This window comes from Patiria miniata, unplaced genomic scaffold (assembly GCF_015706575.1).
Source record: "Patiria miniata isolate m_02_andy unplaced genomic scaffold, ASM1570657v1 HiC_scaffold_9, whole genome shotgun sequence".
NCBI classification, from domain to species: Eukaryota; Metazoa; Echinodermata; class Asteroidea; order Valvatida; family Asterinidae; genus Patiria; species Patiria miniata.
The window spans coordinates 3006351-3024162 of NW_024037076.1; the positions used below are offsets into that span (position 1 = coordinate 3006351).

At 39.5% G+C, this 17812-nt stretch overlaps 1 protein-coding gene across 6 annotated transcripts in view; it reads right to left on the reverse strand.

The window, feature by feature from the left end:
* Positions 1–17812, reverse strand: part of LOC119720231 (neurogenic locus notch homolog protein 1-like) — a 43116-nt gene that overhangs the window by 2525 nt on the left and 22779 nt on the right. Inside the window, exons 18-46 of one of the 6 annotated variants that reach the window (XR_005270076.1) lie at positions 17538–17783; positions 17087–17203; positions 16405–16530; positions 16057–16185; positions 15603–15740; positions 14859–15104; positions 13774–13914; positions 12965–13087; positions 11857–11982; positions 11583–11701; positions 10754–10991; positions 10052–10168; positions 9124–9243; positions 8355–8474; positions 7678–7770; positions 7254–7346; positions 6830–6922; positions 6406–6498; positions 5982–6074; positions 5334–5426; positions 4900–4992; positions 4476–4568; positions 3828–3920; positions 3223–3324; positions 2103–2237; positions 1636–1754; positions 1133–1346; positions 744–834; positions 369–457 (exon numbers count right to left, since the gene is read on the reverse strand). Coding sequence is in view for 5 of the 6 variants with exons in the window: in XM_038189850.1 (XP_038045778.1) it covers positions 76–457; positions 744–834; positions 1133–1346; positions 1636–1754; positions 2103–2237; positions 3223–3324; positions 3828–3920; positions 4476–4568; positions 4900–4992; positions 5334–5426; positions 5982–6074; positions 6406–6498; positions 6830–6922; positions 7254–7346; positions 7678–7770; positions 8355–8474; positions 9124–9243; positions 10052–10168; positions 10754–10991; positions 11583–11701; positions 11857–11982; positions 12965–13087; positions 13774–13914; positions 14859–15104; positions 15603–15740; positions 16057–16185; positions 16405–16530; positions 17087–17203; positions 17538–17783 (3986 nt within the window). In the remaining variant the exon portion in view is untranslated. Of the gene's footprint in view, positions 1–75; positions 458–743; positions 835–1132; positions 1347–1635; positions 1755–2102; positions 2238–3222; positions 3325–3827; positions 3921–4475; positions 4569–4899; positions 4993–5333; positions 5427–5981; positions 6075–6405; positions 6499–6829; positions 6923–7253; positions 7347–7677; positions 7771–8354; positions 8475–9123; positions 9244–10051; positions 10169–10753; positions 10992–11582; positions 11702–11856; positions 11983–12964; positions 13088–13773; positions 13915–14858; positions 15105–15602; positions 15741–16056; positions 16186–16404; positions 16531–17086; positions 17204–17537; positions 17784–17812 lie in introns of all 6 variants that reach the window. The other 5 variants (XM_038189850.1, XM_038189848.1, XM_038189849.1 and 2 more) reach the window with 5 other exon arrangements.

The following is a 17812-nucleotide window of genomic DNA, read 5'->3' on the forward strand; positions in this document are numbered from 1 at the left end:
GTGATGGGCTTGTGATGGGCTTATCATGGGCTTATGATGGTCTCAACCACAACTGTGTGAGTACTGTAATCTTACCTGCTGTAAGTATGGTGAACGACTCATAACATTCATCAGACGATCCATTCTAACCTCTTCATCTCGCATTGCTGATGTATCATAGCCGTTATCTTGGTAATAACTCTGATCGGTGTATTCAGACAGACCATAATTGATCCTCGGACCGTCAGGTTTCTGCCAGCCACGAGTAGACGCGATAATATAACGACGTCGTATCAGAAGACAGAGGCACAGAAGTAACACTACTACTGCCAGGAAGAGAACAACGCATGCAACAATGATGATGACGATTACTTCAGTTGATATGCCACCTGGTGACTCTGTTGTTGTCGCTGTTGGAACTTCAGTGGGGACTGGAATGACTGTTTCGCAGCGTTCACCGGCGAATGAAGTCCCACAACTAAATTATGAAAACAACACATATCAGTGGTTAAGATGAGCAGATAAACTTTACAACAGATGGGACAGAAGTAGATTTGTTTTTTCACTCTAAATATCAGAAGATCAAATACATCCAACATTTAAAGACTTTTCACGGCTGTTGCTGGTTAAACTTACAATGAATTTAATGACCACATTCGATCATGTTTCAAACTGGCTGATCAGGGTAGTAGGGCTGAATGACTTATGCCACAGGTTGATTAAGCACCTGTATTGCGAGATTAGTCATGATCATTGTAGATTACCTGCAGGTATAGGTGAACGTAGACACGTAGTACCCTGACTTCACGCACATTGCACCATTCTGACAATAGTCTGGCGGACAATCTGTTACTGCTGAAAGATCAATATTGAGAAAATATTTCGTCTGAAAAAGTTAATCATCAGCTGCTTGCTAAAAGGCTTATGTAATGAAGCATCCTTCCCTTGTACTTCTTCTGATGGCTTTAGGTTTGTCAAAAAATCGCCAAAACAAACAAACAAACAAACAAACAAAACCCCCGACTCAGTGGTACTTTGCTAGGCATGAATGAGTAGTGAATTAATTTAATGTTATGGTATTGTCATCAAATATTCTTTAATTTATTGGTGCTCAAGACTCTCTTATATTAAACCAATAGAAATAAAACCTTACCATTAACTCGAAGTGCTGGTGGGTCAGTGGTTATTGCTACGTCAACATCGGTTAACGGTCTGTTTTCTGACAAGACTCTTTGTACATCAGTTCTTGGTGGCGCAGCTGGGAACAGTAATACCATGGTAGCCACGACACTTCCGCTTTGGATGGAAACACAGTCTGCTGATATCAAATCACTGGTTGCTGTGTCGTTTCTCAACCGCAACTCAACCTGATAGAAATGGCATGAATGGCAGGAAATCAACAAATTCATTAATTCATTTTGTGAACTTTGTCCAGAGTTTTTCAGTCACAAGTCAAATTTCTGTGTAGGGATGAACAATGACAAAGGAATGTCTTTCCTATAGCTGAATTGAATTGTCTGTGACGTCACTTGAGACAGGATGACTAGTCATTGATTCAATACAACTCTCTGTGAATGACTCCGTTGCAATTCTGTTTTATAGTATGGTTCTTTGTTGTATACTTGACTGTCTTTCTTATTGAAGTAAGCAACTTACCAGTCGTTTATAAAGGGCTGCTTTGGCTCTGAATGCAGAAGACCACGGATTGATGTACACTGACCGGTATGTCTCAGTCAACAATGTGATCACGACAGTAAGAGAAAAACTACGTCGGTCTGAAAAAGAAAGTACAACAGGGTTAGATAAAGGAGACTCAGGCTGTGTTGTAGTCGAGGAACTTGCGACAGGTCACAAGTATCTTCACATCAGGAAATGAACAATAACAAAGGAATGTCTTCGTCACCGTTCATTTGAATAGCTTGTGACTTGACTGGATGAATTGTGTTCTCACTTGTGATAGACTTGTGATGACTTCACTAAAACAATAGCAACGATCCAACAGTTGACTTTAAAAAACCTTCATTCATCAATGAGATTTTTCAAAATTTAGTTTAAAACTTGATTTTTTTAAACACAGCCAGAAGTTAAGTTGAGTGTGTTTCATTTCACAAGCTTGCACTTACTTTCGCATGCGGCTCCTTCCATGAAAAATGCATCGTATGTACGACACTGGCATGTGAACGCATTATTTGATGGGACACAGTAACGCCCTGTTGTAGCATCCGAGCACTGGTCACCGGTCAAACACACATTCGAATCTAAGAAAAAAGGATTTGAACATACATTATCTAAGTTACCATCAACTTCTCATCTGTGTTCTTGCTTCTGAATTTATTCATATTTGTGCAGTCCTGAAACCACAGCAGGTTTTCCTCTCGACAATAATCCAGGGATGTTGGATTATATTTACACATACAGTTATATCTGCTCCTTTTTCTTTGACTTATTTATTACTGACTTTTGATTACCAATGTCTATCATTAAAATAGTGGATATGGTATCCCTCTCAGTCAAACAAACAAACAAACAAACAAACTAACTAACCAACAAATCAAACCGACAAGAAAAAGGACTTAAAAGTAATATACAACAGTTGCTTTTGCTGCAATTTTCAGAAATGGACAAATTGGGGGTAAGTATTTTAGCAAATATTGTTCCACTGACTGTTTAAAATGTTGTGTTCATGGACTTTGGGAAAGAAAAAAAAAAAACCTTCTTGTAGTGTGGTTCCCTGGTTCCCTGACCTAATGCCGCAGATGAAATGGAACAATTTACAGACGTCAGAGAATTTTCAGGTCAGGGAACGAGACTAACTGGCAATGTGCCCATTCAAGTATGCCGATTGCAAACAAAATGGGGACTAACTGAATTCAGTCAACTGGGGCCAGTATTTGAATTAATATTTTTCCAATGATGGTACGGCCGAACCATTGCTGGAATATGATACAAAATTCCACGTTTCTTGAAAACAACAGGCACATTAATTTCACAGGATGCTAGCTGGAGACTATTATTCCCTTACAGTCAAGTCAGGTATTTCATAATAATTTGGCAGTTTTGATTTTAATTTATGATTGCAAATGTTGTACATTGTCTTTAAACATGCAAAATACGACATCCCAACTAAGTCTTTTACTGATATTTGTATCAACTAAATAAATGTAAAATAGCACCAGTTGTAATAAATTCAAATAATCCATCCATACTAATTTCATTTGACAGTTGTACAAAGCCTATAATTACCTTGACAGAGATCCCCGCTGTGAGTCAGAGGACAAACACACTCACAATACTCTTCGTCTAAAGTGCCTCCGTTCATACAGCTAGCTGTTGTCAGTGGACATTCTAACAAATATACAAATCAATGATCTTACTTAAAGAAATAAGTCACTCGGAATGGAGTATTTATAGAGTGGAGTATTTATAGAGAGGAGTATTTATATTGAAGGAGTGTTTCCAATTGAACAAATATTCCTTTCACTTTTTGACTTTCAAATTGGAGCACACATACAGTGTTCTCAAGGTACTCTCAGCTTCAACAGTGTGTATGTTACAGACTTAGAATAGAATGACTCTTGTACAGCGCATTGGGACCTTGTGTGAAATGCGCTTTGTAAGCAGGGTATATTATTATTATGATTATAATTATAATTTTCTTCTGACTGGGCTTCACCTCGTGTGCTTTGCATCCCTCCGGTGTTACAAAACCATATCCCACATCACAGCAGTCAGCAATTCTTAAATGAACACATTTGACTGAGGAGAATGCAAAATCAATCAGGTGGCAACTCAAGGTTTACCTGGAGGCTTTCCTTGTCATTGACACAACTCGTTTTCTTACTGCCTACCTGTGCAATTGTCTCCAGTGAATGATGAGCTGCACATGCACTGACACGAATCTGGATCTCTGGTTGCACCATTCCCACAAGTTATCAAGCACTCTGCAAAACAACAAATTGAGCTGAATAATTTCAGATATGTTCGCCACGATGATTTGTCTGGAAGAGATCAAATTCAGCATTAGATAAAAACTGCCTAATAAACTTAGTGAAATACTGAACACGATGACAGGTGGTCAATATCGAACCCCCACCATCAGGGCTACGATATGGGGTAAATTTAAGAAAGAAATCCACAAGAAAATATTTGGCAGGGGGTTTAGAGGCCACCGGAGCCCCACGTCAACTCAGGGTCTACGGTCCTAAAAAGGCACTCCTAAACAATGTCCTTTTATATTTTTTGACATAAAAAAACACTTTGGGGAAAGAAAAAGGAATAAGAATTCTCACTTAGGCTTTACTTAATCCAGAAATTATTTTCATTTAGGTTTTTGAATTCAGAAATCCTGAAATCCAGAGAATCTGGATAAATCTCACTCCTGCTCATTCAGCAATCCCTGATGACCTGTAACTGCTATCAAATGATTACTTACTGATTGTAGTCTTCGGGATTTCTAGAACATCAAAGTATTGATATAACTCTGGTGTTTGGCATACCTGTACAAGTATCTCCAGTCCATGGTGGGCTGCACACACACTGACAAGTAGCTGGATCTCTAGTTCCTCCATTCATACAAGTTAACGAACACTCTAGACAACACAATCAAAATGAACGTTGTTGAGATATGCATGGCACAACAATCATTCTCTCTGAAGAAGTTGACAATCAACTCTTTGAAGACTCTGCGTACTCAACAGTCTGTGTGTTACAGACTTATGCATGTGGACTCAGCTTTGCAGCAGGTGCTATGCGACCCTCGTGTGCCATATCCTACTGTCAGGCTGTCAGCAATTGTTTATTATTGACTATCATTAGTGGAGAAGGCAAAATCAATCAAGCGGCAACTCAAGGTTTATCTGGAGGTTTTACAGGTCTTCCTTGTCATCACAGCATTGACACAACTTGTTTCTTAATGCCTACCTGTGCAAGTTTCTCCAGTCCATGGTGGGATGCACATGCACCGACAAGAATCTGAATCTCTGGCTGCACCGTTCATACAAGTTAAAGAACACTCTGATGAAAAAAAAACAAATTGCGATAAATATTTTAAGATATGTGTGGCCCTGCGATGATCTGTTTGGAAGAGGTTTGAATTAAATTATGGCTGTGTTTGAGTAGCTCACCCGGATCAACACGGGTAGAGGCAGACGGATTAGCCACGAGAGCTGTGCCAATCAGATGTTGGACATCATGATTCCCACGTAACGTCTGTAGCCAAGTCATAGCGATTGACAAGTGCCCTATTGGGGCCGAGTCTAACCATTCCCTCCCCATGGCCTTACTGTGAGATTTACTACTTCTCTGTCAATCGCAACAAGTTGCAAAAAGCCACAACTCGTTTTCTTACTGCCTACCTGTGCAATTGTCTCCAGTGAATGATGAGCTGCACATGCACTGACACGAATCTGGATCTCTGGTTGCACCATTCCCACAAGTTATCAAGCACTCTGCAAAACAACAAATTGAGCTGAATAATCTCAGATATGTTCGCCACGATGATTTGTCTGGAAGACATCAAATTCAGCATTAGATAAAAACTGCCTAATAAACTTAGTGAAATACTGAACACGATGACAGGTGGTCAATATCGAACCCCCACCATCAGGGCTACGATTTGGGGTAAATTTAAGAAAGAAATCCACAAGAAAATATTTGGCAGGGGGTTTAGAGGCCACCGGAGCCCCAGATCAACTCAGGGTCTACAGTCCTAAAAAGGCACTCCTAAACAATGTCCTTTTATATTTTATGACATAAAAAAACACTTTGGGAAAGAAAAAGGAATAAGAAATCTCACTTAGGCTTTACTTAATCCAGAAATTATTTTCATTTAGGTTTTTTGAATTCAGAAATCCTGAAATCCAGAGAATCTGGATAAATCTCACTCCAGCTCATTCAGCAATCCCTGATGACCTGTAACTGCTATCAAATGATTACTTACTGATTGTAGTCTTCGGGATTTCTAGAACATCAAAGTATTGATATAACTCTGGTGTTTGGCATACCTGTACAAGTATCTCCAGTCCATGGTGGGCTGCACACACACTGACAAGTAGCTGGATCTGTAGTTCCTCCATTCATACAAGTTAACGAACACTCTAGACAACACAATCAAAATGAACGTTGTTGAGATATGCAATGCACAACAATCATTCTCTCTGAAGAAGTTGAAAATCAACTCTTTGAAGACGCTTGGTGCTCAACAGTCTGTGTGTTACAGACTCATGCATGTGGACTCAGCTTTGCAGCAGGTGCTATGCGACCCTCGTGTGTCAAAAAGCCATATCCTACTGTCAGCAATTGTTTATTATTGACTATCATTAGTGGAGAAGGCAAAATCAATCAAGCGGCAACTCAGGGTTTATCTGGAGGTTTTACAGGTCTTCCTTGTCATCACAGCATTGACACAACTTGTTTCTTAATGCCTACCTGTGCAAGTATCTCCAGTCCATGGTGGGATGCACATGCACCGACAAGAATCTGAATCTCTGGCTGCACCGTTCATACAAGTTAAAGAACACTCTGATGAAAAAAAAAATTGAGATGAATATTTTAAGATATGTGTGGCACTGCGATGATCTGTTTGGAAGAGGTTTGAATTAAATTATGGCTGTGTTCGAGTAGCTCACCCGGATCAACACGGGTAAAGGCAGACGGATTAGCCAATAGAGCTTTGCCAATCAGATGTGGGACATCATGATTCCCACGTGACGTCTGTAGCCAAGTCATAGCGATTGACAAGTGCCCTATTGGGGCCGAGTCTAACCATTCCCTCCCCCATGGCCTTATTGTGAGATTTACTACTTCGCTGTCAATCGCAACAAGTCACAAAGTCGGGCTGGAATTAGCCTACCTGTACAAGTATCTCCAGTCCATGGTGAGCTGCACACACACAGGCAAGTAGCTGGATCTCTAGTTCCTCCATTCATACAAGTTAACGAACACTCTAGACAACACAATCAAAATGAACGTTGTTGAGATATGCAATGCACAACAATCATTCTCTCTGAAGAAGTTGACAATCAACTCTTTGAAGACGCTTGGTGCTCAACAGTCTGTGTGTTACAGACTTATGCATGTGGACTCAGCTTTGCAGCAGGTGCTATGCGACCCTCGTGTGTCAAAAAGCCATATCCTACTGTCAGCAATTGTTTATTATTGACTATCATTAGTGGAGAAGGCAAAATCAATCAAGCGGCAACTCAAGGTTTATCTGGAGGTTTTACAGGTCTTCCTTGTCATCACAGCATTGACACAACTTGTTTCTTAATGCCTACCTGTGCAAGTATCTCCAGTCCATGGTGGGATGCACATGCACCGACAAGAATCTGAATCTCTGGCTGCACCGTTCATACAAGTTAAAGAACACTCTGATGAAAAAAAAAATTGAGATGAATATTTTAAGATATGTGTGGCACTGCGATGATCTGTTTGGAAGAGGTTTGAATTTAATTATGGCTGTGTTCGAGTAGCTCACCCGGATCAACACGGGTAAAGGCAGACGGATTAGCCAATAGAGCTGTGCCAATCAGATGTGGGACAACATGATTCCCACGTGACGTCTGTAGCCAAGTCATAGCGATTGACAAGTGCCCTATTGGGGCCGAGTCTAACCATTCCCTCCCCCATGGCCTTATTGTGAGATTTACTACTTCGCTGTCAATCGCAACAAGTCACAAAGTCGGGCTGGAATTAGCCTACCTGTACAAGTATCTCCAGTCCATGGTGAGCTGCACACACACAGGCAAGTAGCTGGATCTCTAGTTCCTCCATTCATACAAGTTAACGAACACTCTAGACAACACAATCAAAATGAACGTTGTTGAGATATGCATGGCACAACAATCATTCTCTCTGAAGAAGTTTGAAGTATATATCAAATATTGACTTTTGCTTGTGTTAGTGGAATGTAAACATAATGATAGGATTTTCAATTTAATTGCACCAACCACTCACGCTGGCTTTTGGGCATTCCGGTCAAATTTAAGGTAACGCTTTGTTAACAAACTTAAGACTGTTACTTCATAGATTGAATAATAAAGTTATTGCAATACTAACCGTCATACAGAAATTAATCACAACCTGCACCTCAGACTCCTTTCTTATTACTCCTTGGGAATTATCATAGTTATAGTATGTAAACCACATTTGCGCCACATTCACAGAAAATTTGAAAAGCAATTCTCTAAAACTATCTCCCATTCATTTCAACTGTAAAGTTCTAGCCTCCACCCTAATTTTAGACAAAACTTTCTGCATGATAACATCCTTTTTAAACAATGTTAAACTCAAAATGCAAGGACCAACAAAATTCTTAAACATTAAATAACAGATGAAGATGAATCTCAACTTGTTGAAAATGAGACAAATATTCTCACCATTTTCACAGTTTTCGCCCATGAATCCGTCAGCACACATGCATGTATATCCTCTTGCGTTTACAAACTCATTGACACATGTTGCTGCATTCATGCAGTCATTGCTAAGCTCACAGGGAACTACAAGGAAGACAAATTAGACAAAAATATGCAAGACATACTTCTCACAAGCCTGATTTGAAGCTAGTTTTGTTCATAAAGATATATGATAAATGCATCTTCATCGTGCGACTGCATGCCTTTTTAACTTTTTGATTATCACTTAAAAATCAAAATCTGTTTAGAATAGTATCAAAGAATGCCCCTTGACCACAGACATGTTATAACATTCAGAGTGCTACCAAATGTTAGACATCCACAAAATTGCAGGTCTGTAGTCAGCCTGGTGGAAGGGGAGGGTCAATTTGACTATTAAGTGGACTTTTCATGTCCAAGAAACAGTTGATTATGCATGGAAATACACATTGAGGTAAATTAAACACGAATGTCAATCGCAAGGATCTGCAGTTGATTTGGGAGGAGGTCGTCCAGCCCCCTGACCATCCCCTGTCTAATGATCCGAGTCAATATAAATACTACGGGGACACAGACAATATCTCGCTGGTCCAAATGTCCACTTGTAAAGTTTACACTGACCTTCAATGATCTGTACCATATTAAAATGTCTTGAACTAAAAACTAGCTACAAGTTTTGATCAACTGGCCTTGCTCAGCCAGTGAAGGTTTTGCACAGCTGTCTACATTATACTGATGATTTGAGGTACGTTACCTATTGTTTGACACTGAGGTCCAGAGTAACCCAGAGCACATTCACACATATAGCCCGTCACTGTAGTTGAATTCACACGACATGTTCCGTCATTCATACAGGGGTTGTTGTCACACGGCGCTGTAGGAAAAACAGAACGATACGGAAATGGGTTGAACTAGTTTGAATGATTTTAAATGATAAATGAAAACCCTTGAAGGATATTCCCAAGGAAAGCCTTGGAATCAGGTTAACATCCAATCAATCACCCAGTCATTCCACATGCAGCCTGGACGGGATGTGAACCCAGACCATAAGGGTAAAAAGCAATGTATCTCTGCCCCAACCCAACTGTGGAGCGCGGTGGTCCAATGGTTACGGTGTTTGACTCACGTGCCGTGGTACGTGGGTTCGAACCCTGATGGGGAACATGGTGCTTGTGTTCTTGGGCAAGACACTTTACCAATTGCCTCTCTCCAACCAGGAGTATAAATGGGTACCTATGAAAGTACAGACCAGTGCGCTGATCTCGAGCTGCTGTAAAAACTAGTTGCATTGCGTGATAACAGGGTAATAATTATCAAGCCTTATTAACATGAATGATCTGAAAAAGAAATATTCAGACTATTGAGTCTTGAAGTACAGTCTATAAATATGGGTCTAGAGGTTTTGATGGCTTTATGAAATATGTGTCTATTTTCAGTTTCTGTACTGTACACCACTTCTGCCTGTTTTAGAAATGGCCCCTAAAGGCCTGTTAATACTACACGCAGAAGCAAAAAGGGGAAGCGAATTTCAAGATGTCAACAATTGAATTTTCATTGTGGGTTTGTCGTTACCTTAATGAATTGGCTTTGCACTGAAAATCATGCTAAGTATGAACCAGCCTTCAGGAGCAATGCTTTTGGCTTTAACAGCCATTTTATTACTGACTATGTATAATTCTTACCAATTTCACAGTTGTGTCCACTATAGCCTGGCAGACAGGTGCACGTATATCCCTCGGGTAATACCGAGTTGTCATCAGCACATGTCCCACTGTTGGTGCACGGTGAGCTGTTACACTCTGAAAACAGCACACATTCAATCAATTAATTAATAATCAAAGAGAGTACATTACATATACACAGTGTCTACCGGTGTAACGTACAATTGGATTCAACAAAACCTGCCTACCTAATAATCCATTCAGTGATGTGGACTTCATTATCAGTAATCATTCAATCTGGACATAATTTGAATGTAGTTTAAACATGTATACTTCATGCATATACTTCAAGTGTAGGAATTGCATTCGGCATACAGGACAGCGTGCCCTTACTTTAGCTCTCAACAGTATACAACACAGTACAATCTACATTTTCTGCAGGATTTTATTCTTCAATTCTAAGTTTTTCATATAGGTCTCTCTCCAATGACTTCATTTCCTACAGACCAGCCACTTGTATCGGCATTTTGAGCGTCGACTTCGGCTGCTCATCGGCTGCGTCGTATTTCGAACACATTTCAAGCAACAAGCACGCAAGTTTGGAACATTTTTAACACTGCGCAATGCGGGCTTGATTGCGTAAAATACGCAGTTGCAGTTTTCCTACAGTGATGGCCGTCTTTGAGAGAGACCTATTAGGAAACACGGTCCTTTCCTACTTACTTGGATCCCCGATGATGAATGTTGAGCTGACCAGCCTATGGTTTGGAGCCAACTGACCTCCACTGCCCCCTGTCAACTGACTCAGGAAGGCATCGATGATGAACTGCTCTGGCTGAGACATGTTGAGATTGATAACCAATCTCAACAAGGCCATGGAGTCAGTGAGGAGTGATATCTCCGAGATGACCACATCGCCAAAGTAACCAGACAAAACAGAAGACCTGAAAGCTGCTTCAATCTAAACACGGAAATCAAATTAGCAAAATGACGATTTGTAAAAAAAAAATGTGTGAATGAAATAGAGCTCTCTTGCTGTCAGTGAAATTCTTGTGAGATAACCTTTCATGCCAATTAATACCTTGTGAAAATAAGGCTTAATTGGGCAAGTCTCTGCATCGGCTGGGCAAGTTGGAGGGTGCATCAGTTCAATGCTAGAGTGTTCATCGCTTGTCTGAGGATTGCTGTGGTTATCCTGAAGAATCATAACAACTAACTTAAGATGAAAACAATGACTATCCTACAATCCAACTATAGTCGTGTGAACTGTTAAACAGATTAATTTTATTTTTGACATGTTACAGCATAGAATTGACCAACGCTTATCATCTGAAAAAATCCATAAAATCTTTCTTATCTAAGTTATGATTTCATAAAGGATAAAAGTTTGTCCCCCGCCAAAGTTCAAAAATACCAAACAAAACTAACAAATAAAACATGATGATTACAAGCAGATACACACAGGAGCATCTCTGAGAAGGAAGGGACAATTTCAAGTGGACAGAAATGTTTGTCTCACAAATGAAATGTTCCATCAACCAGGCATACATACCGCGTCTTTTAACTCTGCCCTGTATGTCAAGTAGTTGGCGACAAGATTAAAGCCGTTCCCACCAACCAATTCCCCACTGATGATATCAAACACAGCCGATGCATTGTATGAGACACCACCTGCCAAAATGATAATAACATTTCAACATTATTCACTTTGATGGACACAAAGATGCTCTGTAAGGACACGAAAACATATGAACCAAAATTGATGATGTTATGTTTCATGTTTATTAACATATCAATGTTATACTTGAGATGGCAGTGAGACTTACTAAGACATTCTGAGTTTTGCCGATAGAATCCCATTCTGCATTGACACTCATAGCTCCGGTGTAGATTGACACACTCCGAATTGGCCATTGCCCCACAAGTATTAGGATAGTGACATTCATTTATATCTACAAAAACACCACAAAAATATCAAGGAAGACATTAGACACAAAAACAATATTTCAATTAAGAAAACTAAGATGAAGACTTTCTTTTTGACTTCTCGGACTGTTAAATGTACATTATAGGAAAAGAGTATTTTTTGGTCAAATCCCAAAACTACAAGATAGTGGTCGGCAGTAAAATTTAACTGATTCTGGGGTATGGCCAAATAATTGTAAGGTTCCTGTCCCCGGCTCTCCCAAGCTCAGAAAATATGGTTGGAATAATTCATCGGGAAAGTAATACAGTGTTATACAATGTGAAACAATGTAATGCAGTGTCATACAATATAATACACTGTAATACAATGTAATACAATGTAATACACTGTAATACACTGTAATACAATGTAATACAGTGTAATACACTGTAATACAATGTAATACACTGTAATACACTGTAATACAATGTAATACACTGTAATACAATGTAATACACTGTAATACACTGTAATACACTGTAATACAATGTAATACACTGTAATACACTGTAATACAATATAATACACTGTAATACAATGTAATACAATGTAATACACTGTAATACACTGTAATACAATGTAATGCAATGTAATACAATGTAATACAATGTAATACAAAAATATAATGTAATACGGTTTAATTCAATGTAATACAATGTAATCCCAAGTAATACAATGTAATACAATGTACAATGTAGTACATATCAATTCCTTTTCGCTCCTTTTCAATGCACCACACGACCGCTCCAACATCCCCAATTGGAACAACACATGGAATCAATGTTAACCCCGTCCAAAATGAGACAAAGAATATCCATCCAATAAAGTAAGCTCTTTTATCCGTGGACAACTATGCACAATGCAATGGGCCACTTCCGCGCTCTAAGCGTTTTTACTATGGAAGGAATTGATATGCAAATGTTAATGGTTGATTAACATCAGTGTAACTGAATCTGTGGTTGTCTTACCAATACACTGATCCAGCATTACAAGTCCAGACAGACAGTCGCATACGTAACTGCCTTCATTGTTGTTACATCGACTCACTAATACATCACATGAATCCAGATTCAGTGCACACTCATCGATATCTGGAAATGAAAGGAACACACAGAATTAATGACCAATGCAAAAGTAGGAATATATTCAAGTAGAAGAAAAATTTGCTCCATGGTCTCTGACTGTTCAGTCAGCATTCACTTGCTAGTAGTCTTCTTGGTATATGAATAGCCTGCCCATTCCATGATTAGCCTGTCCATATCAGAGTGTTATTTTAACTTTACAGCTCCAGAGTGTTTTTGTAAAGGCCCAGTCAGAGGTCATTGCATCCTGCCAACTATACCCAGTCATTGGGAGGGCATTACATGTGGCACCTCACCCGTCACTTTGTGTTGGCATGACTGTGAGCTGAATGGGAACTTCCGTTGAAATCGGTTAACCAGTATCCGGTTTGAAAAAAAAAAGGATAAACGGATTTTAAAATCTCCGATTTCTCCCACCGCTAGTCGACTCCGTCAATTAACTGGCTTGGTGCGACTCTGGAATGCCAATTTGAAAAGTGTGATATATGATCACCATGAAGTAACCTATTCAAAGTGACAATGAATACACATACTCATGCCTATCCATGCACTACAGAACCACTGGCCTCGGCCCCCGCACTTGTCTTGTAAATGTACATGCACTCAATTTTACAAAGTCAAGAATGAAGGACATAATCAACAGACAAAAATACAGTTGAAAACTACACAAGATGAGAAATAGTGTTGTGATTTACCGTCACATTGACGTCCTGGTAGCATTCCTGGAGCAGACAAGTATCCATTCATGCAGGTACAAGTATGACTACCAACGTTGTTGACACAATCAGCTCTGCCTGAAGCACAGTCATGGCTATTAGCCATGCATTCGTCATCATCTAAAAATGTGAACAAAAATGAATTAAAACAGAAGTATAACTTATGGTTGTGAAGGCATATATATATAATTACTACTGAAGATAGGCCCGTACAAATTTGTTTTTTTTTATCGAAAATTTTCAGGATGAGATAAAACACTTGAACTTTAAAATCCACTTTTTAAGAATTCCTACATTATGGTACCTTAAGTTTTTGAATACTTGTAATACTTTGCATAGAACTGTTTTGTAATGAATGAACATGGTAATATTAGTGAAGAAAGAGTTACAGAAAGCCACTAAATTTGCTATGATACGATCTGCTAAGGCCAGTTCATACAAATGTGACACAAATTTGTGTGGTCACTGCAAGTATTCACGCTGCGACATCGCAAAAGTTGAGCACATTTCAACTCCAGTGAAGTTTGCAAAGAATGGTTTATGACATCAACATTTTTTTTTGGCATTCGCATTTGAGTGAAGTGGGAACTGGCCGTTAAAGATGTGTTTGTTTGTCTGTTGGTCGGTCTGTCAGGCTGTTTATTCAACTGTTCCCATATATATTGGCAATTCTCTCTTCAATCTTTTCAGTGCTTCCAATGTGTTGTCATTGTTTCAATGCATTGTGATTTATGTAAGGCATACATTACGATCATTCTTTCATCTAATATGATGACTTCAATGTAGAGTAGACCATATTTTCTCATTGGTGCATTGGTCAAAATTTAAAGACGAATGTCAATGAAACAACTGATGAAGCGTTAGCGATTTCAATTCAAAAGTTGCTGAGTCATGACACAATCCCGAAATCAACATTCAGGACATGATTCTCATTCAGTTGATTGCCGATGTTGCACACTGAATTTTTGGATAGATGCAAATGGTTTACTCTACCTTCTTATAATGGGGGCATATATTATTGTAGTTGCAAACTTGAAAACTTATGATAGAGGCAGGCAACTAACCTTCACAGTATGTTCCGTTGCCTTGGTAACCAGAGTCACAATTACATCGGTAACTTCCCTCAGTGTCGCTACACGTTGCTAAGGCGTGACAGATATCTGGGTCCTCCAAACATTCATCGATGTTCATACACGAGACGAGTCCATCGCCACGGAAACCAGTATTACACTGACAGGTGTAACTGCCATCATTGTCCAGACAAGTACTGTCGGCTACACACGAGTGGCCATTCTGACACTCGTCAACATCTGTAATGATAACAAATAAACCAAACATTGAAATACATGTCATTTCAGTATCTGAAATTGTTCAAAAGCAACATGTGACTGCTCTCAAGAGATAATTATAAACTCATTTGTGGTGAAACACGTCTTGCAAGTGAGGATTCAAAATCACCAAAGGACTGTAAGATTGATCCTTTTTAAAGCTAGACTACTGCCTTAATGGGGAGATGGATCCAAAAATGATGAGTCTGTTTTTTTTACGAGGTGATGTAAGTATTGAACAGAAGTTCAACTCTCTCTGAAAGTACAACATGAAATGTCCGTGTTGCCATTCAAATAGTTACTTGTTTTGATTTATTCAGATCTTTTTTTTATTCTAAGCCTTTTCAGTGTTTTACTGGACTTCGAGAAGAAAAGCAGATGTGCACTGATAATACAAGATCAGAAAGGAATCCCTGGTTCAGGGCTACGTGCCATCAGAATTGGTCCCTATTGACCTGTAAGTGTACTATGTATACCTACTTTGACAGTGTGTCCCATTGCCTCCGTATCCTGATTTGCAACGACAGTCATATGAGCCATGGTCATTGTAGCAGTTTGCAGTAGGAATACAAACAGGGTACAAAGGATCATCCACAGGAAGGGTACACTCATCAATATCTGAGGACAAATGTCAAACCAAATCAAGAAAGTTAAAAATGATGCATTGAGTGTCTTCTCTATTGTGCTAGGATTGCAACGTTTATGGGCTTACCCAATCTTGAATAAAAATTCTCAACTTTGAATTGGTATAATAGGAGTAGAAAGGGAGTTTGTTGTTTAATAAAAAGTAACGAATGACAGTTTAATTTAACTGTTGATTTTGGTTGCAAAAATTAAAATCCATGAATTACCAAACAAACTCACTCAGATAAAAAATCCAGCATCAGTTTTGATTCAAAACTGAAAAGACTTAACCAAATGGATGACTGATTACCTAGACAATCCCGCTGGTTATTGCCTTGCCTAAAGCCAGCTGAACACAAACACTCAAAACCACCGGCTGTGTTGTTACAGGTTGAGGAGGGGCCACAGTAACTCTCAGTAGCATTACACTCGTTAATATCTGAAATAACAAAAACAAAAAAAACTATTTCAAACGCAAATTTGAGAAATGAAATATTCTAAAAATACAAATACTTTGCAAATGATAAAGGTTTCACTCTGTGGTGATGAGAATCTCAAATGGTAACGTAAAGAACTCTTTGAAGCATAAGACAAGGTGACACTATACAAGTAACCTAGCTGTAATGTACCCCAGGCCCTGTGATGTATTCATTCCTACCTTCACACACCATTGGATCAGACGAGTTTTGGTAACCACGGTAACAAAGGCACGTCTCTATATCTGCACCATTCACGTAACAGTCTCCATTCACACATATAGAATTCTCAGAACAGTTTGTAGTAGCTGCGAGGGAAAAGCAACGAAACAAAAATGAGAGAAAATCACGCCTATAAAGCGCAGAGGATGTATGGGTGTGTGTGTGTGGATGTACTTTACATACACCCCCAAGTCAGACGGACAAACGGAGAACAGATTCTTTGTTGTCTTCAGGAGTTCATCTTTTGTTGAAAACGGGAAGAAGGGAAAGACAATGCCCTGTCTTCAAGAGTTAAAGTACAATTGTGTGTGCGTGTTGATGGTGTAAATCTAGGACACACATGTAAAACATCATTGTGTAAGTGAGGACAGGAGTCAAATTGAGGACGTCCTCGATTAGAAAACGTCTACAAAACCAATGGGAGCTGTTGCTAAAAGTATGAACAAGAGATGAACGATGAGGAATAGTAGCACATCCTGGATTTACACCATAAACAAACGTGACTATGTCTGTATGTTCACAAGTTGATCATTCACAAGATGATAAGCCAGGAAGCGAATCATCTCCATAAAGCAGGCGCTCATTTCAAAAGCAATGTGCGTAAAGTGATTTCCTTACTGTGACTCTATGCAACAGACTTACCAACACAACTGCCATCACGCAGCGTAAATGCTTCATGGCACACACACTCATAGGAGCCTATAGTGTTTCTGCAGTTTTGAAGGCAGTTGTCAATCTCCAAATCACACTCGTCAATGTCTGCCATCAAAAAGAAAAAGTAAAAACAATACACTTGACCTGTGTTTCTTCCACTCTACATCTACTGTCCAAGGTTTAAACCCAACTAGGTGTGTCAAAGGTTCACCTTGCAATCCACTATAACATTCCTAATATAAAGCCAGCATCGTATCAACATGTGATGTTGCCGGTGCAAACCAGATCAGACTAGTTCAGACTAGACCAAACCAAGCCTTGACTCACCTTGGCAATCGGTACCATTCCTATTAAAGCCAGCATTGCATCAGCATGTGATGCTGCCGGTGCAAACCAGATCAGACTAGTTCAGACTAGACCAAACCAAGACTTGACTCACCTTGGCAATCGGTACCATTCCCATTAAAGCCAGCACTGCATTGGCAAGTGAAGCTGCCGGGGATATCGGTGCAAGTAGCGTTCACATGACAGACTGGTGTCGACCCCTCACATTCATTTACATTGGTACAGTTACGGCCGTCACCAGACAATCCCTCATTACAGGTGCAGGTATAGGAACCCTGGGTGTTATCACACATTGCTTGGATGTTGCATTCATCAGTGTCCCTGCTACACTCATTCACATCTAACAAAGTACGAACAATCATTTGAAAA